At 47.9% G+C, this 27497-nt stretch overlaps 1 protein-coding gene across 2 annotated transcripts in view; it reads right to left on the reverse strand.

Annotated features, from left to right (window-relative positions):
* LOC147092791 (NACHT, LRR and PYD domains-containing protein 3-like) overlaps nucleotides 1-27497 on the reverse strand; it is an 80056-nt gene that overhangs the window by 24485 nt on the left and 28074 nt on the right. For both annotated transcript variants that reach the window (XM_085976047.1, XM_085976046.1), the window contains exons 3-5: nucleotides 26540-26706; nucleotides 21809-21980; nucleotides 21642-21707 (exon numbers count right to left, since the gene is read on the reverse strand). In XM_085976047.1, the coding sequence (XP_085832173.1) occupies nucleotides 21642-21707; nucleotides 21809-21980; nucleotides 26540-26706 (405 nt within the window). The remainder of the gene's footprint in view (nucleotides 1-21641; nucleotides 21708-21808; nucleotides 21981-26539; nucleotides 26707-27497) is intronic.

Genomic DNA, 27497 nt, shown 5'->3' on the forward strand with positions numbered 1-27497 from the left:
TGAGCGAGGAACTCCGCCAGTTCCTACTAGCGAGAGGTATTGCAGCAAGCAGGACCACCAGCTACAACCCCCGAGGGAATGGCCAGGTGGAAAGAGAGAACGCGACTGTCTGGAAGGCCGTCATCTTAGCCTTAAAGTCTAAGGGCCTCCCAAACTCCCGCTGGCAGGAAGTCCTCCCGACAGCGCTGCATTCCATCCGGTCACTACTTTGCACTGCCGTTAACGCCACCCCCCATGAACGAATGTTTGTTTTCCCCAGGAAGTCGACTACGGGAACCACTCTACCAACCTGGCTGACCTCTCCGGGGCCCGTCCTGCTGCGAAAGCACGTGAGGGCCCATAAAACGGACCCCCTGGTCGAGATGGTGAACCTCCTGCACGCCAACCCCCAGTACGCCTACGTGGCTTACCCAGACGGGCGGGAGGATACTGTCTCCTTACGAGACCTCGCACCCTCGGGCACTCCGGAGACACCACCCCCCCAATTCCAGCCCAGGTAGACGGCATGCCGGAACCCCACGAGCCTTCGCCGACCACGCAGACACCAGCATTAACACCGGATAATGCAACACCGCCGCTGCGACAATCGGAGAGGCTTACGAGGCCTCCGGGCAGACTGACATACCAGAACTGGTAGTACACTTCACCCCGCCGGACTCAAATCTAAAGAAGGGGTGAATGTGGTAAACCACTTTTATCGTTCACTATCGTTACACTATAGTTATCACTGTTATATTGTTATCACTGTTCTCACTGTTGTATCACTATACGAGGTCGCCTCTTGTCACACTGTTATACCTGGGCTGACCATCACTGACTCCGCCCATGGCTCCACCTACCTGCCCAGGTATAAAGGTAGTCGACTGGCTGGTATTCCTCCTTGCTGGATCCGATCACCCATGAGGGTGGGCTCTGTTATTTAGTCAATAAAAACCTATAGTTACTTTCCTAACTCGTCGCTTTTCATTGGACGAATTGATAGGTATATCAACCAGTTGGTGTACAGACCTGTATAGAGTTTCTCCTGCGTTTTTGTTTGTAATTAAACCACATTTGGTTAACTGCTAGTTTCAGTCTCAGTACTTTCATTAGGAGTTCAAGCGCTCCTACATTGGTGACCCCTAATCCTCGCGGACGTTCTTCGAGGCGGAAATGGAACGCAGGGCTATGTTGGAAGCCAACGCAGTGGCTTTGAAGCTCCCCCAATTTTGTGAACAACAGGCGGCCTCCTGGTTCGTACAAGCGGAGGCGCAGTTCGAGCTCCGCAACGTCGTGCAGGATCAGACCCGTTATCTTTACATGGTCTCCGCACTCGACAGCGTCGAGGATCATCAGCCTACTGGAGGACCCCCCGGCCACCGACAAGTATGTCACCATTAAGGCACAGCTAATGCAGGTATTCGGCCTTACGAAGGCAGAGCGCGCACGGCGCCTACTCACGCTGCCCAGGTTAGGAGACTCCAAACCTTCGGAGTTGATGAGCCAGATGCTCACACTCCTGGGGTCTGAACCGCAATGTTTCCTGTTCCGCGAACTGTTCCTCAGTCAATTGCCCGAACAGGTGCAGGCGGCCCTCACCAGATCGGACGTCGGGGATTGCATAGCGCTCGCTGAAGAAGTGGATACAATATACACGGTCCGACAAAAATACTGCGCCGTCATGAGTTGCCCCGCCCCAAGGGCCCTGCCTTGATGCCTCCAACAACCGGTTTCTGTTATTACCACGCTCGGTTTGGCGTGAAGGCCAGAAGCTGCCGTCCGCCTTGCAGTTTCGTGCCCAAAACACCGAACAAGCAACTGCGCGTCAAGAACACCGACTGCGGGGCGTGCCCCGCGGCCACGGTGGCAATCAGCGATTCCGGGAAACTACTTTATTTAACCGACTCCATCTCGGGCCGTCGTTTTTTGTGCGACACAGGGGCGCAGTGCAGCATCCTTCCCGCGTCAGTCCTCCTCCTTTGGTCCGGCAGGCGTGGTTCTCCCCTCCAAGCTGCCAACAGGGGTGCGATTCGTACTTGCGGGACACGGCGGGTCCAGGTCTGTTTCAGTGGCCAACGCTTTACATGGCACTTCGTCACCGCCAAAATTTCACAGGCACTCCTAGGCGCCAACTTTTTATGCGCCAACGGCCTGTTGGTTGATTTAAAAAATTGTCGGCTCGTTCACACCGCCACGTTCGACTGCATTCCCTGTGCGCATGGCACGGTCGCACCGCACTCGGTCTCCTGCGCTCGGCCACCCCCCCCGACGTTTTCTCCCGCCTCCTCGGGGACTTTCCAGAGCTGACTAAGCCCACCTTCTCGGCTTCGACTGCCAAACATAGGGTGGAGCACCATATAATGATGACGAGCTCTCCCGTCTACAACAGGTCACGGCCACTAGAGCCCAGCAAGCTCACGGCGGCTAAAGCGGAGTGCGCCGCCATGGAAAAGTTGGGGTTTATTCGCCAGTCCTCGCCTCTCCACATCGCCACTAAGCCCGGGGGTGGATGGCGGCACTGCAGCGACTACCGCCGCCTCAATGATGTCACGACCCCCGACCGGTACCCCATACCGCACATACAGGATTTCTCCGCACAATTGGCGGGGAATTCGATCTTCTCCAAGGTCGACCTCGTCCGTGGGTACCGGTGCATCCCCAGGACGTCCAAAAGACAGCAGTCATCACCCCTTTTGGCCTGTTTGCATTCCTCCGCATGCCTTTCGGACTTAAAAACGCGGCGCAGGCATTCCAACGCCTAATGGATTCGGTGCTGCAGGATCTCAAATTTTTGTTCGTCTATCTGGATGACATACTGATCGCCAGCGCCACAAAGGAGGACCATCTCAAGCATCTGCGCATTCTCTGTTGTTGCCTTCAGCAGCTCGGCCTCATTGTCAACCCAGCCAAATGTCAGTTCGGCCTGCAGCAAATCGACTTCTTAGGCCACCGCATCACTTCAGAGGAGGTAATGCCGCTTCGGGCTAAGGTGGAGGTGATCGCCGCATTCCCGCGGCCGCAGTCCGTGAAGGCACTCCAGGAGTTCCTGGGTATGGTGAATGTTTACCATCGTTTTGTTCCCAGGGCTGCACAGCTCATGCGGCTGCTCTACAAGGCCCTCAGAGGGAAGCCGGGAAAGGAGCCCGTAGTTTGGACGCCGGAAATGGACCGCGCTTTCGGGGACACGAAGACCACCCTCGCGAATGCGACAATGTTGGCACACCCCCTGCCAGGGGCCACCATCGCTCTCACGACTGACGCGTCGGACTACGCCATAGGGGCCGTCCAAGAGCAATGGGTCGACGGCATGTGGCAACCACTGGCGTTTTTTAGCCGCCAGCTGTGACGGCACGAACGCCAGTACAATACCTTTGACAGGGAGCTGTTGGCGTTGTTTTTGGCCATTCGCCATTTTCGTTTTCTGCTCGAAGGGCGCCACTTCACTGCGTTTGTCGACCACAAACCGCTGACATTCGCGATGGCCAAGACTGCCGAACCGTGGTCGGCTCGACAGCAGCGACAGCTTACATTTATTTCTGAATTTACCACCGCCATCCGGCACGTGGCCGGCAAGGACAACGTGGTAACGGATTGCCTTTCCCACGCCACCGTCCAAGCCGTGCAGTTGGGGATCGATTATGCGAGAATGGCGGCCGACCAAGCTGCCGACCCGGACACTCAAGCCTTTCGTTCTGACTCTGCCAGCCTTCAACCGAAGGATGTGCCGTTCCATTCGGCGGGCACCACTTTACTCTGTGACGTCTCCTTGGGAGACCCCCCCGTCCGATTCTTCCATCCACCTGGCGTCGGAAAGTTTTCAACGCCATACACGGACTTTTGCATCCTGGTGTGAGGGCATCACAGAAGTTGCTAGCATCCAAATTCGTCTGGAGAGGGATGCGCAAGGACATCCACGACTGGGCGAACACATGTGTGGTTTGTCAACGAGCAAAAGTACAACGACACGTCAGGGCCCCCTTGGCCACCTTCGAGGTACCGGAACGTCGGTTCGACCCCGTCCACGTCAACCTTGTGGGGCCACTCCCGCCATCGCGGGGTTTCACACACCTTCTGACGATGGTAGAGCGCACCACGAGATGGTCAGAGGTGGTTCCCCTGACGTCTACCACCTCTGCGGACGTCGCTCGAGCCTTTATCTCGTCATGGGTAGCACGCTTTGAGGTTCCGATGGATATTTCGTCCAAGCGCGGTCCACAATTCTCATCTGAGCTTTGGAACGCGGTGGCCTCAGCCTTAGGCACCAAACTCCATCACACCACGGCCTACCACCCGCAGGCGAATGGGCGGTGTGAGCGTTTTCATCGTTCATTGAAGGTGTCGCTCAGGGCCAGCCTCCCGGACGCGGCATGGGTCGATAAACTGCCTTGGGTTATGCTGGGGTTGCGCACGGTGCCAAAGGAGGACCTGCAGGCTTCAGCCGCAGAAATGGTTTACGGCCAGCCGCTCCGGGTACCAGGCAAATTCCTGCCGTCCCCTACACAGCCGTGGTCCGCAGCCACTCAGCGGGAAGCCCACCGGGAAGCGGCCCAGTGCTCCTGGCCAGTTCCGACGTTGCAACACGGTTTTCCTGCCTCCCACATTCCAGTGGAGTTGATGAAGGCCAAATTCGTGTTCGTACGTCAAGACGCCCATCGCAGCCCGCTCCAGCCTCCGTATACGGGTCCTTTCCGGGTTTTACAGAGAGGGGCTAAGACTTTTTTGGTCGACCTCGGGAGCAGGCCGGACCACATCTCCGTCGATCGCCTCAAGCCTGCACACTTGGACCTTGAACAGCCAGTCGAGCCCGCTCAGCCACCGCGTAGGGGTCAACCGCCGGCTGCTGCCGCACCTGACCAGGCCACTATCCCCTCTAGCTCACCAGCTGCTCAGCGTTTTCCTCTCCGGGAATTTAGGAGTCGTTCAAACAGGCTTGTCCGACCTCCTCTGCAATTGACTTTCCTTATTAAAGACAATTCTGGGGGGGCGTATGTGGCAAAGCCACCAAGAGACTCTTGCAGTAATGTATATAATTGCCATTAACAGGGGCTTGTTACCTTTATGACATCAGCGCCGACCTGTATGGCTGCTGTTTTACGAGCTCCTCCCTAACTGGTATTTTAATGCTTTATTTAATTTATTTATTTGTATTTAATATTGTATTTTAATATATCGTACTGTTAGTTTTTAGTATTCTACTGTTTAGTATTTAGCACTCTAGTTTTAGTATTAGTAATTTAGTTGTTTTTTTTATTATCCTACTGTTTAACCGACCTGTATGGTTTATGAGGGTAGCTGCTGTTTTACGAGCTTGTCCACAACTTTCCACTTTATTTATTATTTTATTGTTATTATTAAACAATTTTGTAAGTACTGTTTCTTCACTTATCCGCTACGACCGTCAATCACTTCTGGACATAAGATCGTCCGGAGATATAGGACCTACCCCCGATTTTTCGAACTGGGATTCTGCTGCTACTACCATCTACCCTCCCACCTGCTTACCTGACTTCATTCCTGTGATCAGGAAGCGACGACGGCGCAAGCGGGGCAGACGAGCAGGTGCATTAGTGAAGCTGAGGCGACGTGAACACCACCCCCCCCTTCCGAGTATTCTCCTGGCGAATGTGCAGTCACTGGGCAATAAGCTGGACGAACTCAGAGGGAGGCTCACCTTCCAGCGAGACATTAAGAACTGCAACGTCTTGATTTTTACTGAGACTTGGCTTGATCCATCGACACCAGCTTCGGCCATTCAACCAGAGAGATTCAACATTCACCGGCTAGGCCGAACAAAGGACTCGGGGAAGAATAGAGGGGGTGGAGTATGCTTTATGATCAACAATTCTTGGTGTTCCGACGTGGAACTACTTACATCTTCTTGTTCACCCGATCTTGAACACCTGATGATCAAAGGCCGACCCTTCTACCTCCCTAGAGAGTTCTCATCCGCGATCATTACAGCGGTGTATATTCCACCACAGGCCGACGCAAATAGGGTACTAAACGAGCTGTATGGGATCATTAGCAGGCTTGAAACTTCCCATCCAGAGGCTGCATTCATTGTGGCTGGCGATTTCAACAAAGCCAATCTGAAGAAAGTACTGCCTAAATACCATTAGCATATCACCTGCCCAACGCGAGCCAAGAACACACTAGATCACATTTACACTCCATTCCGGGATGGATACAAGGCCCTCCCCCGCCCTCCCTTTGGCAAATCAGATCACGACTCCATCCTGCTGCTACCCACCTATAGGCAGAAACTGAAACAGAAAAAGCCTGTGATGAGATCTCTACAACGCTGGTCGGATCAACCAGACGCTATGTTACAAGACTGTTTTGATTCCACTGACTGGGATATGTTCCGGAATGCCTCAGACAATGACATCAACACATATACAGATTCAGTCATTAGTTTCATAAACAAGTGCATAGACGATGTTGTTCTGAGGATTGTTGTACGAACATTTCCCAACCAGAAACCATGGGTAAATGGCAATATCCGTGCTATGCTAAAAGCACGGGCCATCGCATTCAACTCTGGGGACATGGATGAGTACAAGAAATCAAGGTACGACCTCAGAAAAACCATCAAAAATACAAAAAGACAATACACAGACAAAGTGGAGTCACACGATCATAGCTCAGATTCGCGAAGGATGTGGAGTGAACTACAATCTATTACGGACTACAAAGGGAAACCCAACTGTGTCATGCCCAGCAATGCCTCTCTCCCGGATGAGCTTAACACTTTTTACGCCCGGTTTGAGGCCAACAACAACTGGCCTGTTACAAGGGCGCCCGCGGCTCAGGACGACCGGGTCTTCTCAATCTCCGTGGCTGACGTGAGCAAGACCTTTAAGAGAGTGAACACCCACAAAGCACCCGGTCCAGATGGAATCCCTGGGCGTGTCCTGAGAGCATGCGCTGACCAGCTGGCAGTCGTGTTTACGGATATATTCAACCGTTCACTGTACCAGTCTGTAGTCCCCACCCGCTTCAAGATGACATCGGTTATTCCAGTCCCCAAAAAAACAAAAGTAACCTGTTTAAACGACTACCGCCCCATAGCACTCACTTCTGTCATCATGAAGCACTTTGAAAGGCTGGTCAAAACCCACATCAACTCGTTACTACCTGACACACTGGACCCACTCCAATTTGCCTACCGCCCAAACAGATCTAGGGATGATGCCATTGCCACTGTACTGCACACTGCCTTATCACACCTGGATAAGAGGAACACCTATGTGAGAATGTTGTTCATTGATTATAGTTCAGCATTCAATACCATTATCCCCTCCAAGCTTGTCAACAAGCTCAGTGAGCTAGGACTTAACACCTCCCTATGCAACTGGATCCTGGACTTCCTGACGGGAAGACCCCAGGTGGTGAAAATAGGCAGAAACACCTCCTCCACACTGATCCTGAACACGGGAGCTCCCCAGGGTTGTGTGCTCAGCCCCCTTCTGTACTCCCTGTTTACTCACGATTGCGTGGCCACGCACAACTTCAACTCCATCATCAAGTTTGCTGATGACACGACCGTTGTAGGCCTGATCACAGATGGCGACGAGACAGGCTACAGGGAGGAGGTAAGAGCCCTAGGAGAATAGTGCAAGTACAACAACCTCTCCCTCAACATCAGCAAAACAAAGGAGATGATCGTGGATTACAGGAAGCAGCAGGGGGAGGGACACACCCCAATCTACATCGAAGGGGCTGAGGTGGAGAGGGTCAGCAGCTTCAAATTCCTGGGTGTATTCATTACGGAGGACTTAACGTGGTCCCATCACATCGACGTCGTAACCAAGAAGGCATGCCAATGCCTGTTCTTCCTCAGGAGACTGAAGAAATTTGGAATGGCCCCCCAGATTCTCACCAACTTCTACCGGTGCACCATCGAGAGTATCCTGTCTGGCTGCATCACTACCTGGTATGGCAACAGCACCGCCACAGACCGCAAGGCTCTACAGATGGTAGTGAAAGCTGCACAACACACTATAGGAATTAAACTACCTGCTGTGTAGGATATCTACCCCGAGAGGTGCCGGGGGAAGGCCCTGAGAATCATTAAAGACTCGAGTCACCCCAGCCACAACCTCTTCGCCCTGCTCCCATCCGGTAAGAGATACCGAAGCATACGGTCTCGTACCAACAGGTTTCGAAACAGCTTCTACCCCCAGGCCATAAGACTCATGAACGATTAATTTATTATTATTTATCGCTGTTGTTTTATTTATTATTACTGTCTTTCTATTAGTATTTCTATTAGTATTTTTATCATTGTTATGCCATATTTATTCCAATGTTGGGCGGACTCGTAAAAATCAACATTTCATTGTGCAGTAAACACGTCTGCTGCATATATGACAAATAAAATTGAATTGAATTGAATTGAATTTAAGTGTTTGCTCTGTATAAACAGCGCGGGTTCGGTAAAATGGCGTTCCAGCGTGATGACGTCATCACGCAGGTCACGTGACGTTCCCAACGGCGGGAAACGTGATGACGTCAGAGGGGAGAGGCATTACCCCTCAGTCCTTGTGGAACCTGTTGGTGTACAGACCTGTATAGAGTTTCTCCGGCGTTTTTGTTTGTAACTTTTACTAGTGCATTAAACCACGTTTGGTTAACTGCTAGTTTCAGTCTCAGTACTTTCGTCAGGAGTTCAAGCACTCCTACAACGGTAGAGGATTTTTGGGTTCTGTTTTATGTTATCCACCATTCTACTTTCATATTCTCCCTTTACCAATCTTACTTTCATCTTCACCTCCCCTCTCAAGTTATTGCATTTGGTCTGGTTCTCCCTTGAAGAATTCACCTGACATGCGCCATACAACCTCTTTTTTGGTTTCGTCATCTTCTCTACCTCCCTTGCCATCCAAGAAGCCCTTGCTTTGGTTTCTTTACGCTTCCCTCTTCTTGGAATGTACCTAGCCTGTACTTGGAACATCTCCTCCTTAAACATCACCCATTGTTCCGTTACAGGTTTTCCTGTCAGTCTTTGATTCCATTTTACTCTAGCTAGATCCTTTCACATCCCATTGAAGGTAGCCCTATTGCAGTTTATAAGTTCCACCCCAGACTGTTCCTTGCTCCTCTCCATTGCTAATCTAAAACATATGATACGATGATCACTCGCACCCAATTGTTCTCCCACAGACACTTGGTCGACCTGGCCCACCTCATTCCCCAGCAACAGATCCAGCAATGCCTCCTCCCTAGTTGGGCCAAAAACATACTGGTCAAGGAATTTCTGATGAAAATATTTCAGAAATTCCTTCCACTCCTTACCCGAGCATTATCCCAATCGATATTTGGGTAATTAAAGTCCCCCAATATCACCACTCTATAGCTCTTGCATATTTCTGCGATGTTCTGCAGATAATCTCCTCTACCTCTCTCTCACTGTTTGGAGGCCTATGTAAAACCCCCAATAGCGTGATCATACCCTTTTTACTCAACTTTAACCAAATGGATTCTGTCCTTGAACCCTCAAGAACATCCTCCCTTTCCAACACTACAATGTCTTCCTTAATCAGCACTGCCACCCTTTTTTCCTTCCCTATCTTTTATGTACCCTTGAATAGTAAGTGCCCAGTCCTCACCGTTTTTATGCCACGTTTCCATTATTGACAGAACATCATATTGCCGGATGGCTAATTGTGCTTGTAGCTCACCAACCTTATTCATCACACTTTGTGCGGTTATGTTCATGCATTCTAAACACATTTTTGTATTTTTTGTAGTCTTTCTTGGTCTGCTCATATCTAATATGGTTTTACTGCCGCCTCCAGTACTACTTTCTTCACTAGTACTATGCAACACACTCACTCCTTCATGCACATTATTCCTCTTTTCTACTCCCTTATGCTGGTGCCCATGAAATTTAATCCGTCCAGCTTGTACAGGTCCCATCTTCCCCAGAAACGCTCCCAATGCCTCAGGAATCTAAAGCCCTCCCTCCTGCACCATCTTTCCAGCCACGCATTCATCTGTTCTACCCTCCTATTCCTGTACTCACTAGCCTGTGACACCAGGAGTAATCCGGAGATTACTACCTTTGAGGTCCCGCGTTTAATCTCTCTCCTAGTTCCCTAAACTCTGCCTGCAGGACATCATCCCTCTTTCTGCCTATGTTGTTGGTACCGATATGGACAACGACCTCTGGCTGTTCACCTTCCTCGCTCAGAGTGTCCTGCAGCCGCTCACGGACATCCTTGATCCCGGCACCAGGGACGCAACATACCATCCTGGAGTCACTTCTACGGCCGCAGAAACGCCTGTCTGCTCCCCTAACTATCAAATCCCCTACCACTATTGCTCTGCCGCTCTTTTTCCTCCCTCCCACCCCGAGCAGCTGAACCACCTGTGGTGCCGTCGACCTGAATCTGGATGCTCTCCGCAGAGGAACCATCGCACTCACCCGTACGCAGAACAGAATACTGGTTGGAGAGAGAGATGCACTCTGGCGACTCCTGCACTACCTGCTTGGTTCTCCTCTTCTGTCTGGCGGTCACCCATTCTCTCTCTGCCTGCACACTCTTAAGCTGTGGGGTGACAACCTCCAGAAATGTGCTATCCATGTAACTCTGAGCCTCGCGGATGCACCGCAGTGACTCCAGCTGCTGCTCAATCTCTGAAACACGGATCTTGATCTGGCGTAGCTGGTGACCCTTCCTGCACACGTGGTCATCCAGGCTGCGTGAAGTGTCCAGGACATCCCACATGGCACAGGATGAGCACTCCACAGGACCTAGCTGCCCTGCTATTTTTCTATTTAATAGACTAGGAATGGAATGGAATTAAGAAAGATGATTAAGGGTATCAGGAATTTTAGATGAGGAAAGCTCGAGGAAATGGGATTAGTTTCATTTACTGAAACGACATCAGGGTCTTGTAATTGAAGTTGTCTGATTTTTAATGGAATTAACAACACTGCTGCAGGAACAGGCTCACTGAGAAGAGAATCAGGTACTAACAGAAAGTTCCAATTAGGAGGTAAGGATTAAGATGGAATTGAGTTTCAATTATTTCACTGAAAGGTTAATAGAATAGGGGATCAAGTTACCAGGGACGGGCATTTGGGGCAATGTAAATGGGACCGAGAGACAATTAGATGAGTTTGTGCAGACACTGAACAGATGGGCAGGTGAGATCTTCACTGTTGAGTCCAACACCGTCCTCAGTGTGCCAGTGCAGCCTTCGGTCGCCTGAGGAAGAGAGTGTTTGAAGACCAGGACCTTAAACACGGCACTAAGCTGATGGTCTACAGAGCAGCAGTGATACCCACCCTGCTGTATGCCTCAGAGACATGGACCATGTACAGCAGGCACCTCAAAGCACTGGGCAGGTACCACCAACGCTGCCTCCGCAAAATTCTGCAAATCCATTGGCAGGATAGGTGCACCAACGTCAGTGTTCTCGCTCAGCCCAACATCCCCAGCATCGAAGCTTTGACCACGCTCGATCAGCTCCGGTGGACAGGCCACATCGTCCGCATGCCCGATACGAGACTGCCAAAACAAGCGCTCTAGTCGGAGCTCCTACATGGAAAGAGAGCCCCAGGTGGGCAGAGGAAACGCTTCAAGGACACTCTCAAAGCCTCCTTGAAAAAGTGCAACATCCTCACTGACACCTGGGAATCCCTGGCCCAAGACCGCACAAAGTGGAGGAGAAGCATCCGGGAAGGCGCCGAACACCTCGGGTCTGTTCGCTGGGAGCAAGCGCAAGCCAAGTGCAAGTCAATCCAAGCACCTCACCCACCCGCCCCTTCAACCATCGTCTGCCCCACCTGTGACAGAGACTGTAGATCCCGCATTGGACTCGGATCAGTCACCCGAGAACTGATTTTTAACGTGGAAGCAAGTCAGCCTCCGTTCCGATGGACTGCCTAAGAAGAGTAATACAGAGACAGAATTGTTTGGGTCAAGTGGATTTATTCTGCTTCTCAGAATCTTCCTGCTGTAATTTTGTTTCAGAAAATACTAACAATGTTTGAGTAGTGTTGCACATAGACTGCATGGCCTAGATTTTGATTAGGCCTGAAAACGGGAGTGCAGTGACGGAGGGTGCACTGTACATGCCTCTTAGCGTTGACTCAGGCAGCAGGTATTATTTGTTCTGATTGTAATGAGCCAGTGGTGCAGTTAGCGTTACCCGTACTATTCACTGGCTATGCACCTGTGCTTTCCTTTGTCCAGGAGTGGGTGCTAGATATCGGGCATCCCTGACGCGACTTAAAAGGTAACCAACACCAACACCTTGTAAACGTGCTCTCTGCATACAGACAATAGGGAGACAATTGTGAATTGGTCAAGTGGCTGCTAGAGCTACAGATAGTAACAAGCAATTAGGAAAGCAAATTATATGTTCGTCTTTATTACCAAGAGGTTTTGAGTATAAGAGTAAAGACGTCTTGCTGCAATTATACAGGGCCCTGGTGAGACCACACCAGGAGAATTGTGTACACTTTTGGTCTCCTCAACTAACGAAGGATATACTTGCCATAGAGGGAGAGCACCGAAGGTTCACCAGACTGCTCCTGGGATGGGAGGACTTTCCTATGAGGAGAGATTAAGTAGACTAGGCCTATATTCTCTAGAGTTTAGAAGAATGAGAGATGATCTCATTGAAACATACAAAATTCTTAGAGCTCGACAGGGTAGATGCCGGGAGGATTTTCCCCTGGCTGGGCAGTCTAGAACCAGGGGGCACAGTCTCAGAATAAGGGGTCGGCCATTTGCTACAAACATATATTCCTCTAGTTCATAAAAACCCAAAAAGAAAAGTGATCCAACAATGGCTAACAAAATAATTTAAAGCTGGTATTAAGTCAAAGGAGGAAGCTCAAAGTTGCCAGAAAAAGCGGTCAGCCGGAGGATTGGGATTCTTTTAGAAACCAGCAAAGGGGGACCAAGAAATTGATAAAGAAAGGGAAAATGGAATATGAGCACAAACTAGCGAAAAATATAAACATGGATTGTAAAAGCTTCTATAGGTATGTGCAAAGGAAAAGCCTGGCGAAGGTAAATGTAGTCACAGACAGGAGAATGTATAATGGGGAATGAGGAAATGGCAGAGAAATTAAATAAATACTTTGTTTCTCTCTTCACTGAGGAAGACACAAAAAACCTCCCAGAAATACGAAAAAACCAAGGGTGTGACAAGAATGAGGAACTTAAAGAAATTATTAGTAGTAAAAAAAACAGTACTAGCAAAATTAATGGGACTAAAAGTCGATAAATCCCAAGGGCCGGATGACCTACATCCTAGGGTTTTGAAAGAAGTGGCCATTGGGATAGTGGATGCATTGGTTGTCATCTTTCAAAATTCGAAAGATTCTGGAACGGCTCCTGCAGATTGCAGGAAAGCAAATGTAACCCCGCTATTTAAGAAAGGAGGGAAGAGAGAAAACGGGGATCTGCAGATCTGTTAGCCTCACGTCAGTAGTTGGGAAAATGCTGGAATCTATTATAAAGGATGCAATAACTGGGCACTTAGAAACTAATAGTAAGATTGGGCAGAGTCAACATGGATTTATGAAAGGGAAATCCTGTTTGTCAAACTTATTGGAGTTCTTTGAGGATGTAACTAATGGAGTAAACAAAGGGGAACCGGTAGATTTGGTGTATTTAGATTTTCAGAAGGCCTTCGATAAGGTCCCACACAAGAGGTTGGTGAACAAAATTAGGGCACATGGAATTGGGGGTAATATACTAGCATGTATTGAGAATTGTATAAAAGACAGAAAACAAACAGTCTGTCTTTTTCAGGATGGCAGGCTGTGACTAGTGGGGTACCACAAGGATCGGTGCTTGGGCCCCAGCTATTCACAATCTATATCAATCAATGAGGGGATTAAATGCAACATTTCCAAATTTGCTGATGACACAAAGCTAGGTGGCAGTGTTAGTTTTGAAGAGGATGTGAAGCGGCTTCAACAGGCTCTCGACTGGCTCAATGAGTGGGCGAGAACATGGCAGATGGAATATAATGTGGAAAAATGTGAAGTTATCCACTTTGGTAGACAAAACAGAAATGCAGAATATTTCCTAAATGGTGAAAGATTGGGGACTGCAGATGCTAAAAGGAACCTAGGTGTCCTTGTACATGAGTCACTGAAAGTGAATGTGCAGGTGCAACAAGCCATTAGGAAGACAAATGGTATGCTGGCATTCATTACAAGAGGATTTGAGTACAAGAGTAAAGAAGTCTTATTCCAATTATATAGGGCCTTGGTGAGACCACACCTGGAGTACAGTGTACAATTTTGATCTCCTTATCTAAGGAAGGATATACTTGCCATAGAGGGAGTGCAACAAAGGTTCACGAGATTGATTCCTGGGATGGCGGGAATTTCATATGAGAAGAGATCGAGTAAACTAGGCCTGTATTCTCTTGAATTCAGAAGAATGAGAGGGGCTCTCATTGAAGCATACAAAGTTATTACAGGGCTTGATAGTCTGGATGCTGGGAGAATGTTTCCCTTGGCTGGGGAGTCTAGAACCAGGGGCCACAGCCTCAGGATAAAGGGTAGGCCATTCAGGACAGAGATGAGAAGACATTTCTTCAACAGAGGGTGGTGAATCTTTGGAATTCTTTACCCCAGATGGCTGTAGAGGCTCAGTCCTTGGGTATATTCAAAACAGAAGTCGATAGATTTCTGACTAGTAAGGGCATCAAGGGATATGGCGATAGGGCCGGTGAATGGAGTTGAGGCAGATGATCAGCCATGATCTCATTGAATGGCAGAGCAGGCTTGAAGGGCTGAATGGCCTACTCCTGCTCCTATTTCTTATGTTCTTATATAGGAGTGAGATGAGGAGAAATGTCTTCACTCAGGGTAGTGAAGCTTCGGAATTCTCTACCCTGGAAGACTGTTGAGAGTCAGTCGTTGAGTAAATTCATGACAGGGATTGGTAGATTTTTGGATTAAGGGAATCAAGGGATGGGGGGGATAGTGCAGGAAAGTGGAGATGAGGTAGAAATCAGCCATGATCTTACTGAATGGCAAAACAGGCTCAAAGGACCAAATGGCCTACTCCTGTTCCCATTTCTTATGTTCTTAGATTGTACCCTTAATGCACTAGAGGCCCTGGTAGGGACAGTGGACAAGGGGAGTGACATACTCTGTCCCCTAGTGGGCAAGAAACCCTCCAGTCATCAACTCCATCAACAGTGGGAAGAGGCGGCCGAGCAAGTCATAGAAGTTTACGGCACAGAAGTAGGCCATTCGGCTCATCGTCCCTGTGCTGGTCGATAAAGAGCTATCCAGCCTAATCCCACTTTCAAGCTCTTGGTCCGTAGCCTTGCAGTTCATGGCACGTCAAGTGCACATCCAAGAGCTTTTTTAATGCAATGTGGGTTTCAACCTCTACTACCCTTTCAGGTTCTGAGTTCCAGACCCCCAGCACCCTCTGGGTGAAAAAGTACTTAATTCCCCTCTAATCCTTCTACCAATTGCTATAAATCTCTGCCCCCTGGTTACTGAACTCTCTTCTAGTGAAACAGGTGCTTCATATCTGCAATATCTAGGCCCGTCATAATTTTATAAACCTCCCTGAATAATTTTAGCAGCGCTGGAGACTTAGCTCCCAGGACATGGCTGCAGTTCCGTAATGACCCCATTGGAGTCGTCAAGGTAAGAACACCACTTTCTTAATCTGATAACACCTTCCCCATCTCCAGTCTCACTACTCACTACACTCGTAATACTCCCCTACCTACTTCCCTACAGCCCCCTACAAACACTGCACCACACTTCACTATATATCCTTCCTCTCAAAGTCACACACCCCAAATCTAACATCTCACACGCTGCATACCAGCTTTTCTACCATGTGTGCATTTTCAAACACCTCACAAGAATGTTACGAAGACATTCCCTTCTTTCTTGCAGAAGTTCAAGTGGACTTGAGACAGGAAACTGTCACCAGATGAAGCCGCGCCTGTCTGCACACACTCTCCCATCGCCGAGAATATGTACTGACCATCACGGCAGGGACAGAGCCATGTCCGTGGTGACTGGCATCACTGGAGGAAACGTTGCAGGTTTTCTCACCTTTTCCTATTTTTCGCTTCTTACTTCTATTTCACCCTGACACTGTGCACGACAAACTCCAGATGCTTTCACCAGAAACGTCTCTCTCTGTTCCAACTTTAATCTAAAATATAACAATTGGCTGTCTCTTTCAGTTCAGCTGCTGAAGAGGTTGACATCCTTCTGCCAGTAGAAGAACAGGAGTCCAGTCTTCCTGGAGATGTAACATTACTCGAGCTAACCATCGCAAGGAGCAGCTCAGATACTGGCAGCACATGTACTTTAGAGGCTAGGCTAGATAAGGGGTAATCACATGGTGAATATGCAGGAGATCGGGATGGAGGATTGGGCACGTGCTCACTGGAGGGCGAGATCACATTCTAGCTTTGCTGCAGTGGACTCAGACACTGACTTCGAGTGGCTCGCCTACTGAAGAAAGCCGATGGACATATATCAGGAAGTGCTCGGTGCACTGGGCAGCCTGCCAGTGAGCTCCAACTTGTGTCAAGGCTTTGCGTAGGCATGGAGCCCACTCTGTACAATATGGGCCGAGTGATCAGTTCCATCAGCACACCAGTGGCGCCCACCATGATGGAGCTTCTGCTGGCATCTTCCATGGCATCTCACAATGCTGCTAGGAGTGCTGAGGGACCGTTGCAGGAGGATGGCCTTGGCTCCATGGGAGAGGCAACTGCTGTCCTCTCTCAGGGGGACAGCATGTCTTCTCCCCCCAGCAACCAGTCCACCAGTGCTGCTGTTAGTGCCACACAGCAACCTGGGCCCATGTCAAGATGCTACAGTCTGCAGCCGGCCATTCTAGGCACAGAGCTGCTCGAGGTCACCCATCACAGCTATCTGAAGTGACCACAATGGTCATTCAGCAGCGTTCCAGCTCATAAGCTGTAGCCAATGGGGAAATACCTCATGGGGCACTAGGATAGGGAAACAAGCACGCAATACAGACACAAAGGCCACGATTTCGCCTCCAGAGGCGGGCTAAGTGCAAGCGAGCTTGGTGCCGGACCGTCCGAGAAGAATTTTCTGCTAACAGGGCTTGTTAAGCTCTGCCCTACGTGGTTCCAGGCCAAGAAAACGGAAGCAGGTCTGATGACGTCATTTGGTGACGTGTCATCAGCCGGATTCTTAAAGGGCCCATGTCCATATTGATTTTGGCATTTGTGCTGCCAGTGTTCTACAGCATTTAGGTGCTGCAAACACGGACAACCTCTGCACAGAGGAGCACAACTGCACCCAGGCTCTCTCATAACTCCCTCCATATGCTTATGGAGGGTGTCACAGCACAGAGGGAGGTTCTCTTCTCTTCCAATGGACGGAAGACCCCTCCCCAGGACACCAATGCAGCCTGGTTGCATATTGCACAGTGGGGCACATGCAGGGATGTCGTCAGGAGGACCAGGCTGCAGTGGCAGAAACCTTTCAATGATCTCAGGATATCACAAAAAGTTACTGCAACGCACACTCAACTTCATCCTGCTGTGCCACTCATCACATCCCCATATGCAGTTATACAGGGCCTTGGTGAGACGACATCTTGAGTATTGTGTGCAGTTTTGGTCGCCTTATCTGAGGAAGGATGTTCTTGCCATGGAAGGAGTTCAGCGAAGATTCGCCAGGCTGATACCTGGGATGGTAGGAATGACATATGAGGAGAGATTGGGACAATTGGGCTTGTACTCGCTGGAGTTTAGAAGAATGAGAGGGGATCTCATTGAAACTTATAAAATTCTGACAGGTCTGGACAGACTAGATGCAGGATGTTCCCGATGGTCAGGGAGTCCAGAACCAGGGGTCACAGTCTAAGGATAAGGGGTAGGCCATTTAGGACAGAAATGAGGAGGAATTTCTTCACCCAGAGAGTGGTGAACCTGCGGAATTCTCTACCACAGAAGGCAGTAGAGGCCAATACATTAAATATATTCAAGAAGGAGTTGGATATATTTCTTAAGGCTAAAGGGATCAAGGGGTATGGGGAGAAAGCAGGGACCGGGTACTGAATTTGGATGATCAGCCATGATCTCATTGAATGGTGGAGCAGGCTCGAGGGGCCGAATGGCCTACTCCTGCTCCTATCTTCTATGTTTCTTCCATCTGCCTACCCTACTCCTGCTAATCCTTACTCACACCAACTTAGCTTGCACCTCCACCCATCCCTCTCTATCTACATCTCACTAGCCACCCCTCACACTCACCCTCAACCTACTGCAAGCATACCAAATAAGAACACAGAAGGTTAGCCACTTGGGTGCTTTAGCCAATATTCAGGTGAAGTTTGTGTTGATGTGCTGTGAACTACTGAAATCTTTATTTTCAACACATTGCTTTCGTGGACAAAATTGTGTGCACATTTGGAATTGGCTTAGTGAATTGCAGTGAAGTGGGACATAATGGTATCCCCCACAATGCTGAGTGTGAATGGAATGGTTTGGGCATTGTAGAGACGTTTAATGGTGCTGGTGTATGGTAGTGCCAGCCTGGCGCATCATGTGGTAGCCATGGTGTACAGTGTTAAGTGTAGTAAATCTGGCCATGGTGAGGCCATCCCTGGCAGCAATGTGCTCGGGTGCTAAAGCCCTGTGTCCTGTGCAGCATCGGGTTATTGCGGAGCAGGTTGATGTTGTTGTTGGTGCTGCTGGTGTTGGGGCTGATCGTGGTGGGATTCTGAGGACCAAGGTGAGATTTTTTCCAAAGGTACCGATGCTGCTGGAATAGACGGCAGCTGAAGTTGAGATGACGGAAGTGATCTGTTAATGGTGAGAGAGGTTGCTCCAAGGGAGGTGACAGTGGGTAGAGCATTTACTCCAAACACTTCTTATCTGCATAAAGCGCAAAAGTGGGTTCCAAATCAAGAAGGCTCCAGCTTCTAGTTTTGTGAAATGAACAGCTGTAAAATGGTAGGTCTTATACCACTTTGACATCTGTCACCTACACAGCAATGGAGAGTCAGAGAACACGACATACTTACCAGACGTGATACCCGCTCTCCGGGAACCTCGGTAAAAACCTGGTCAAATGGTAAGTACATGGGAAAATGATGCTTAACTACCTTTTAACAAGCTTTTAAGTATTTAAATTGGCCGACCCGCTGCTTGGTGTCGGGTTTGCTCGGGGATGACTGATCCGACACTCGGGAAACTGACAAGGAGGCGGGTTTACAGCGGGATACCGACCCGCTGTCAATCTTTGTGCCTTTGACCGCGGACCCGCCTCCAAACTCGTACTCTGAGCGCCATCAAAATTCCGGCTAAAGAGCTGGCACAAGGTTGATTCTTAATGATTTATGTTAACTATTACATTGAGATGCACTTGCATTGTTTGATGAAAGTGTTTATTGTACTGAATTTGGTGTTGGTGTTGATCTTTGTAGTGCAGCGAGTGCTGCACCCATTAGGCTGGACTGAAGGAAGGCCACAGGATGGTGGTAGTAAGCACGGTGACAAGGGTTGTGGGACATTTGGTGTATTGGGAATGGGAGAGATGATTTAGAAGAAGCGCTTTTCGATGAACTGATCTCCGAGAGCTGACTCAGCTCGGGGCAGTGATCGATGCCTCTCCTCCTTCCGCTCTTCGTGCTCCACTTGTTTCTGGAGTACTTCTCGTTGCTCCTCATGATGGCAATGATTTGCAAAATGCAACAGATGACCACAAATCTGAATATTAGCTTAGGGAAGTAGTAGTGCTGGATTGTTTGGTCTGTGAGGTTTCTCACGACAGCATGACTGTCATGGTAGGCCGGATCTGCAGCTGTGCTTGGGTCCCTGACAGTAGCGAGCCCCGACTAGAGGGACTGGTCATTATCGACAAGCACCAGCCTGAAACTTGTGGGCCTGGCTTGAATAAAGGTTTTACAGAGGACTGGCGCGGGATGAAAGAGTCATAACTGCTCCCAGGATAATGGGAACAGTATGACGTGCTGCCTGTGGTCACTAACCAACTATGCGTTGAGGGAGTGGACTCCCCTACGATTAATCAACATGCCAGGTTGGTGATGGGGAGCAGTCAATGCAAGGTAGCGGTTGTCTATGGTACCTTGCACCCTGGGAAAGCCTGTCATGTGGACTCAGCCAAGTGCTCTCTTATCCTGCTTCGCTCTCTCCATATGGAAAACATATAGGTGATCATCCTGGTAGAGCGCCTCAGTGACCTCCCTGATACAGCAATGAACAGCTAACCCTGATAGATCACTGGTGTCAACTGCTGCAGCCTGAAAGGTGCCCATGGTTTTGAAGTTAAGGGCAACAGTGACTTTGATGGCCGCAGGCAGTGCTGTGCTTGCTGGACTTGCGTCTGCAGCAGGTGACATAGCTCGATGACAGCCCCCTTGGTGAAGTGAAGGCGCCTCAGTGACGGTACATAGAGTTACCATTGAATCTATAGCACTGAAACAAGCAATTAAGCCGAATAGGTCTGTGCCGGTGTTTATGCTCCACATGAACCTCATCCCACCGCACCATCTCACCCTACCATTCTATTCCTTTTCCCTCATGTACATTTCCAGGTTCCCTTTAATGTAGGAGAGATGCTCCCTGAATACCCGCTGTGGGCACGGCCTTCTGCGGAGAGCCTCTCCTGTGTCAGCTGTTCTTGTTCTCTGCTGTGTTCCTCGCTGCTCCTGCTGTATTCCTCACTGCTCCTTCTCCTCCTACAGTCCCGAAGGTAGTCCTGAGACAGCACCCACGATTACAGCCAAACTATCTATGAGACAGCCGACATCAGTGCAAGATCAGCAGCATCTTACTCTCTTTAGACAAAGCAAACTTTCCAGAATGATACAACACAGCAAGAAACGCCCAGAAGCTAAGCAGCTGCCTGAAATGACAAGTCAGTTACTAAACTGTAAATTCCCCATGATCCCTTTCAATAGCGCTGGTCAGGGCTCCTTCTTGCCGGTTTGTGCCAGGTGTTGCTGGGCGGATTCAGCACGTGGGGCGAGATGGTGCGGCATACCAAAAGCGGGCAAAGATCCACAGGAAGCACTGGACCCTCATTTAAATAACATATCCACTCTTAAATTACACTGACGTGCACTCCCGACATCACAGCGAAGCCCGATCCGCACTTCAGGCTGGAAATGTGCGTACACTTCCTGTCCACCATATTGGCCGCAGGAGTCCGACAGCAGCTGAAAAACGGGCGGTGTGCGACTGAATATCTAAGCCTATGGCTAAGCGCTACACTCACTGGTACATCATCCATTGAGTTATCCAGGGAAGCCCCAATCAATTCATTTTCTCTGCTGATTAATCGCTATATTAGACCGAATGACCACTGGGAGTTTGATGTTTTATCCCGGTCAGTGACGTGCACTGGCAGCAAAGGCCAGTCACATGAACAGCTGGATAAATTACTGGAGTAATGACAACATCTGCAAATTTACAGATAATCCCAAGCCTAGTTTGAATTGTAACTTCATCCCACACATTTCAATTACACATTTCAGTATCAGTGACAAGTTAAAATGAAGTTGAATTCTGTTTCCCTAGCTCTTGAACGTTTCACCCCCAGGTTCTAGACATCTCAAAAAACCAACGGTCAAAGTTAAAGCCCCTGATAATCAGAACGGAAATAATCTGTTTGAAATCTTCACCCAATCACCTACCTTTCAGCTGAGTGGGAACTTCGGATAAACATTCTGTGGCTTTCATGTCATTAAATCGAACGAAACCTGTGTAAATACATTAGTTTTCATGAAAGCAAATCTGTGCACTACTTTAGTAAATATGTAATTTTAGATGTGAAGTTGAATTCAGTGTGATTTTACCGTACCAGGTTCCTGTATTTCTTTCAGTATTTTGTCCAACTTTGGTACCCCATGGCGCATTTTCACAAAGGATTCCCACATTGTCCTTCGGGCCCGAGAGCCTTTCTCCATCACCAGATTTAGGAGAAGTTTGGAACTGTCCGCCCGGTTTCCCTTCTCCGCGAGCTCAAAGACTTTCTGTAGAGAATAATAATGAATATATTGAGGAGCAGAGTGAAAGATCAATTTCACCCCATACTCACCATGTTTATTGAATTCGATACTTTTGATTCCGTTCAACAGCAGGACCACGGTAATTAATTTAATTGAAGTGAATATTAGTTACTGATTGGTTAATCTTTTGACACTAACTTCGCCAGTCTGTTTGACATGGACGAATGACGCTGTTGAGCAGAATATTGCGCAGCAGGTTATAAATACTCACACACAAGGATTTTACTCCTTCTCAGGAAGTACCGATACTCTGAGGTCCATGAAATCTCAATGATTCCTGCAGGGATTTACTGAAGCGGTGGGATAAACTCGCCTTTCCATAGGAATATGTGAGGCCATTTTACCCAGAACTTGCTCCTGCTAAGACCATGTAGACCCCACCCCACCAGGGACTGTACTTCATGTATTTAATCTCCACACCTCAATCTCCCCACATTAATCTGAACACCGCTGTCTGACTCCATCAAATATCTGCTCATTGACATCGCCACTAATTAACTGTGCTTGGATTATTTATACTTATTGTTTCTGCTGCAGCAACATTGTGTTCTCTCCAGTATTTTTTCATTCTATACTTCTTTCGATAATCCACAGTTTTATTCAATTGACACCAATTTTTTGAGACTTTTTGGACACATTAATGCTTTTGATACTGGACGGGCTGCTACACATTCAATTCAATGTGAATTGGGGCTGACCATTGGTCTCGTCTTGAGGCTTGTATCATGTCTCTGGTTTAGTAATTACGGTCCAAGGTCCACAGTATTGTCTACAGTTCGATTGTTTACAATTCAATTGTTTTATCGTTTCAAGCATTCATAAGACCCGGATCATGGTCTCCTCATCTCTTTTTTTTTTTCCCCTTTAATGACATAAATTCAGCTCTGTTTTATAATGGAAGGTCCAAGGTCCTAGTATGATCCGTTCTGCCCTGCTCGGACTCCACTCCCCATTATTCGTTCATTCTGATGTTAGGAGCTCAATCCTGCTCAGTCCATTGTGGCCTCAGCAATGCTCTATGCAACTATTGGCCATGAATGGGAGTGTTTAACTTAATTTGATAGGGGGACGGGAACCAGGATGAAGAGCTTGAGAGCAGAAACAAGGGGCTGGGTTTTCATTCAGCAGTCGGGAAGGAGGCGGGACTACCTCGGGTTTTAGTCCCGCCTCCATCGACGTCCGGCCAATCCACGCGATTTTCCCTTGATTGACCTTGTTGAGCCCGCAGGCCAATTAAGGGCCACCCAGCAACAGGTGACATCACAAACTGAAATTTCATCTGTCAGGATGTCCTGACAGATGAAATATCAGCGTTTCACAGCTGTTTAAAGCTGTCAAACACTGACAGTCTGATTTCTAACCTGAGTCCTTCTACACAGACTCAGTTAGAACTCTCCCCGGCCACTGAAAGCTGTCACTTTTGACAGCTCGCGGCCATTCTGCTTTCAGTGCCGGCTGAATGATGGACTCCCGAAGCCTAGAGGAAGAAAGGCTGTAGAGGTAAGTACAGGTAATTTAAACTTCTTTAGACACACCAAACACACTTACCTTTGCACTCATGCACCCATCACTCACCTGAACACCGACATCACAACCCCTCCAAGTCCTTCAACCTGACGGCCCACCTGCTCTAACCTGGCGTGGTTTGGAGCCGTCGGGAATCCTACACTACACCCCTCAAAATAGGGATTAGGCTAAAAACTGCCTGTTAACAGGCAGTTAATTGGCACTAATCCCTTCCCGCCTCGGGTTGGTGGGTCCCAGTGCGGGGTAGGTACCCGCCTCCCTTGAAACTTACGTGGAGGCAGGTTTTGGGCGGGATGGTGTCAGGACCCCCGAATTCGGGATTTTTGCCCCCCACATGCCTAAAAGCCCGCCTCACGGCACACTGAAAATCGGCCCCAAGGTGTATCGAGCATTGCGAGAGACAAATAGCGCTAGAATATGAAACAATCCAGAAAGAGGAGGAATCAGACAGGGGAGAAATGAAAACAGACTAAGGCGTGTCTAGAATGCATATGCATCAATGCACGGGGCGTGACCAATAATGTTGGTAAGCTGCAGGCATATGGGTTATAATATAATAGCAATATGGAGGCCTGGCTCAAACAAGGGGAGGAATCAGAACTTAACATTCCTGGATATAATGAGTTATGGGGGAATAGGGAAGAAACAAATAGTGCAGTGGGGGAGAGTGACGGTAGACTGGGGAAAACACAGAGTAAATGCCAAGGAGGGATGGAATTCCTGAAATGATTAGAGGATGAATACATTTCCAGTCCAACAAGGAAGGACACAGTGCTAGATCTAGTTATGGGCAATGAAATGGGGAAAGTGGAGCATGTTTCAGTGGGACAGCATTTGGGGAACAGCGATCACAATATCATTAGGTTTCAAGCAGTAATGGAAAGGGACAATGATCAATCTAATGTGAAGATGCTCAACTGAAAGAGGGCTTACTTCAGTGAGCTGTAAACGGATCAGTTGAATTGGAAATAAAAATTGGCAGGTAAAACAGTAAATGAGCAATGGGAAGCCTTCAAAGAGGAGATATCACAGGTACAGACCAGACACGTTCCTATGAGGGAGAAGGAAGCTAGAGCTCCCTGGATGACTAAAGATATAGAAGTTAAAGTTAAACAGTTAAAGTTGGCTTATAATAAATGTCATATTCATAATACAAAAGAGAGAATCAAGAAGAATACAGAAAGTGCAGAGGAGAACTGTAAATGGAAATATGAGGGACTAAGAGATTGTATGAGCAAATATCATTGGTTAACATAAAGGGGAATACTATAGTCGTTTATAAATATTTTAATAATAAAAGGTTAATCAAACGAAGGGTGGGGCCGATTAATGACCAAAACGTAGATCATTTTGTAGAGACAAAGGGCATGGCTGAGGTACTAAATTAATACTTCGCATCAGTCTTCACAAAAGGAAGAGGGTGCTGCCAATGTCACAGTAAAGGAAGAGATAATAGAGAAATTGGACAAGATGCAAATAGGTAAAGGGGAGGCACTTAAATTATTGGCAGCACTCAAAGTATAAACTCCACCCTGTCCGGATGAAATGCATCCTCAGTTGCTGAGGGAAGGAAGGGTGGAAATTGTCGTTGTTCTAGCTACAATCTTCCAATCCTCCTTGGACATGTCAGTGGTGCCAGAGGGCTGGAGAGTTGCCAATGTCACACCCCTGTTCAAAAAAGGAGGTATAAACCCAGCAACTACAGGCCAGTCGGCCTAATGTCGGTGGTGGGGAAACTGTTAGACCATCACAGGACAAAACTGTCACTTGTAAAGACATATGTTAATAAATTACAGCCAGCACCAGGGATGAAGGACTTCAGTTACATGGACGGGATGGAACTGTCTGTTTAACACCCCCTGATCTAGGTGAATAAATTGGGGCACTTTCAGTAATTCTTTGATATCCCATGCTGAGAACCTGTCTGGATTGGTTAGTATTCAGACTCCAAGGTTTCCTACTACTAGGTTGGAAAAGTTAGGAACGTTCTCTTTGGAACAAAGAAGGTGACCAAATAGGGGTTTTAAAGGTGATGAGAGGTTTTGATCGAATAGAGAGAGAAAAAACTATTCCCTCTGGTGAGTAGTTCAATAACCAGAGGTCACAGATTTTTTTTAAAATCACTGAAAAAGATCTAGAGGGAGGATGAGGACAATTGTTTTCACTCAGAGTTGTCAGGATTAGGAATGCTCTACCTGAAAAGTTGGTGAAAGCTGATTCTATAAATAATTTTAAAGGGATTTAGAAAAGTACAGTACTTGCGGATGAGGAACTTACAGGGCTATGGACAAAAAGTTGGAACTTGGGACTAATCAGGACTGTTATTTCAAAGAGTCAGCAGAGACACGACACGTCGAATGTCCTCATTCTGTGCTATAAGTTTCCGTGATTCTACTAACTATAGCTGTATAATTTACTTGAATATCCTGAGGATCTTCATAGAACCAACAAGTTGATTTAGCTCTGGTGTCTGAATCAATATAATTTGGATCATTCTATTCGGTTGGTCCAACACTCCCCACAAGTATTTTTGTTGGGTTGTTTGCGCTGTTTGGGTCCAAAACTTGTTCACTGGTTTCGCATTATCTAAAACCAATAAGTTTCCTTTTGCAGGCACATGGTTATCATCTCACAGTTCCGCAATTTACTTTAAGTAGTTTGTAGGTCACTCAACTCATGAACTTGCTTCCAAATCCCGTCAGTTGTTTCCCAACTCCGTTTCCCAGTGCTACTAAAATTATTGGTTCCCTTTGAGTTCAGCCCACATGGGTTATATCGGACCTGGTACCCTGTTGTTTCTTTGTACAGATACCGACGGAGCTCCTGGGTATTTTCACATTTGTGTTGTTTCAGATTTACATCATCAACAATTATAATCCTTACTTTCCTATTGGCCTGTTTCTCTTCTGTAACATTCTGTGATTCTAAGATCTGATATCCTATCAGGTCTGTGATGTTTAAATAATCCAAACTCATTCTGTGTCCCTCCCACTCACCCGATGTTCTTGTCCACTGAAATGCCTCTCGTGTGTTAACAACGAGCTGACTCCGTCCACCCCTACTTCAATCGCCTGTTCCAGTCTGTCCCGGTAGAATTTCGTCAACTTGAACAGCTGGAAATCGTCACACTTTGTCAAGAACTCAATGATTGAAGAGTTCGGATCTGTGAACACAAATGGAGAAAACTTAACACAATCCACTTTATATCCAAGCTGCAACATTTCCTCTTATACCAGACGGCTGAAGCCTCCTGTGAGCTACATCGAACACCTTGTGAAAAACCACATACAACGCACTTGCTACATCCAGTCAATCTACATAGTCAATTCTTTAAAAAAAGTGTTTAAATTTTTCAAACACGACTTGTCTACAGCTAATCCATTCCAGCCTCCCCTGATCATCCCCTTTATCGCAACGTTCACTAATTCAACCTTAAATTACAAATTCCAGGCGTCTGCTCACGACTGCCATAGACCAACTGTTCTAGATACCCGATTTTTCCTCTCTCCTCCATTGTTGAACAGAGACGTTACTTGGGCTCCTTCAGCGATCAAGTATATTGTTTATATCGAAATGGATTGAAAAATAGTGCAGTCTCTCTATCGCCTCTGTGACTTCTTTTAATGTCCTGGAGTGCATTTTCTCAGGGACCAGTGACTTTTCCATATTGTTATTTTTCTAAAATCCAAGTCCTTCTCTACGGTTATCTCAAACTATGGTCCCACATCCTCCTCTATTACACCTACATTCGTACTACCAAAATCATGCTTAGAAAGTAAAGAAAATATATGGTATCTCCTCAAAACTTCATCCTCTACAACTAGATTCCCCCTTCATCCCGAGTCCTACAGCCTTGAATTATTATTTCACTTCATATAAACCCTGACTTTTTATATTATCTGTTGGCCTTGTCGCATATACCATTTTAACTACCCCCGCGCGCTCTCCCTTTTC

This window comes from Somniosus microcephalus, unplaced genomic scaffold (genome assembly GCF_052327205.1).
Source record: "Somniosus microcephalus isolate GS21.2 unplaced genomic scaffold, FLI_Smic_1.0 unresolved_chr2, whole genome shotgun sequence".
Classification (NCBI taxonomy): domain Eukaryota; kingdom Metazoa; phylum Chordata; class Chondrichthyes; order Squaliformes; family Somniosidae; genus Somniosus; species Somniosus microcephalus.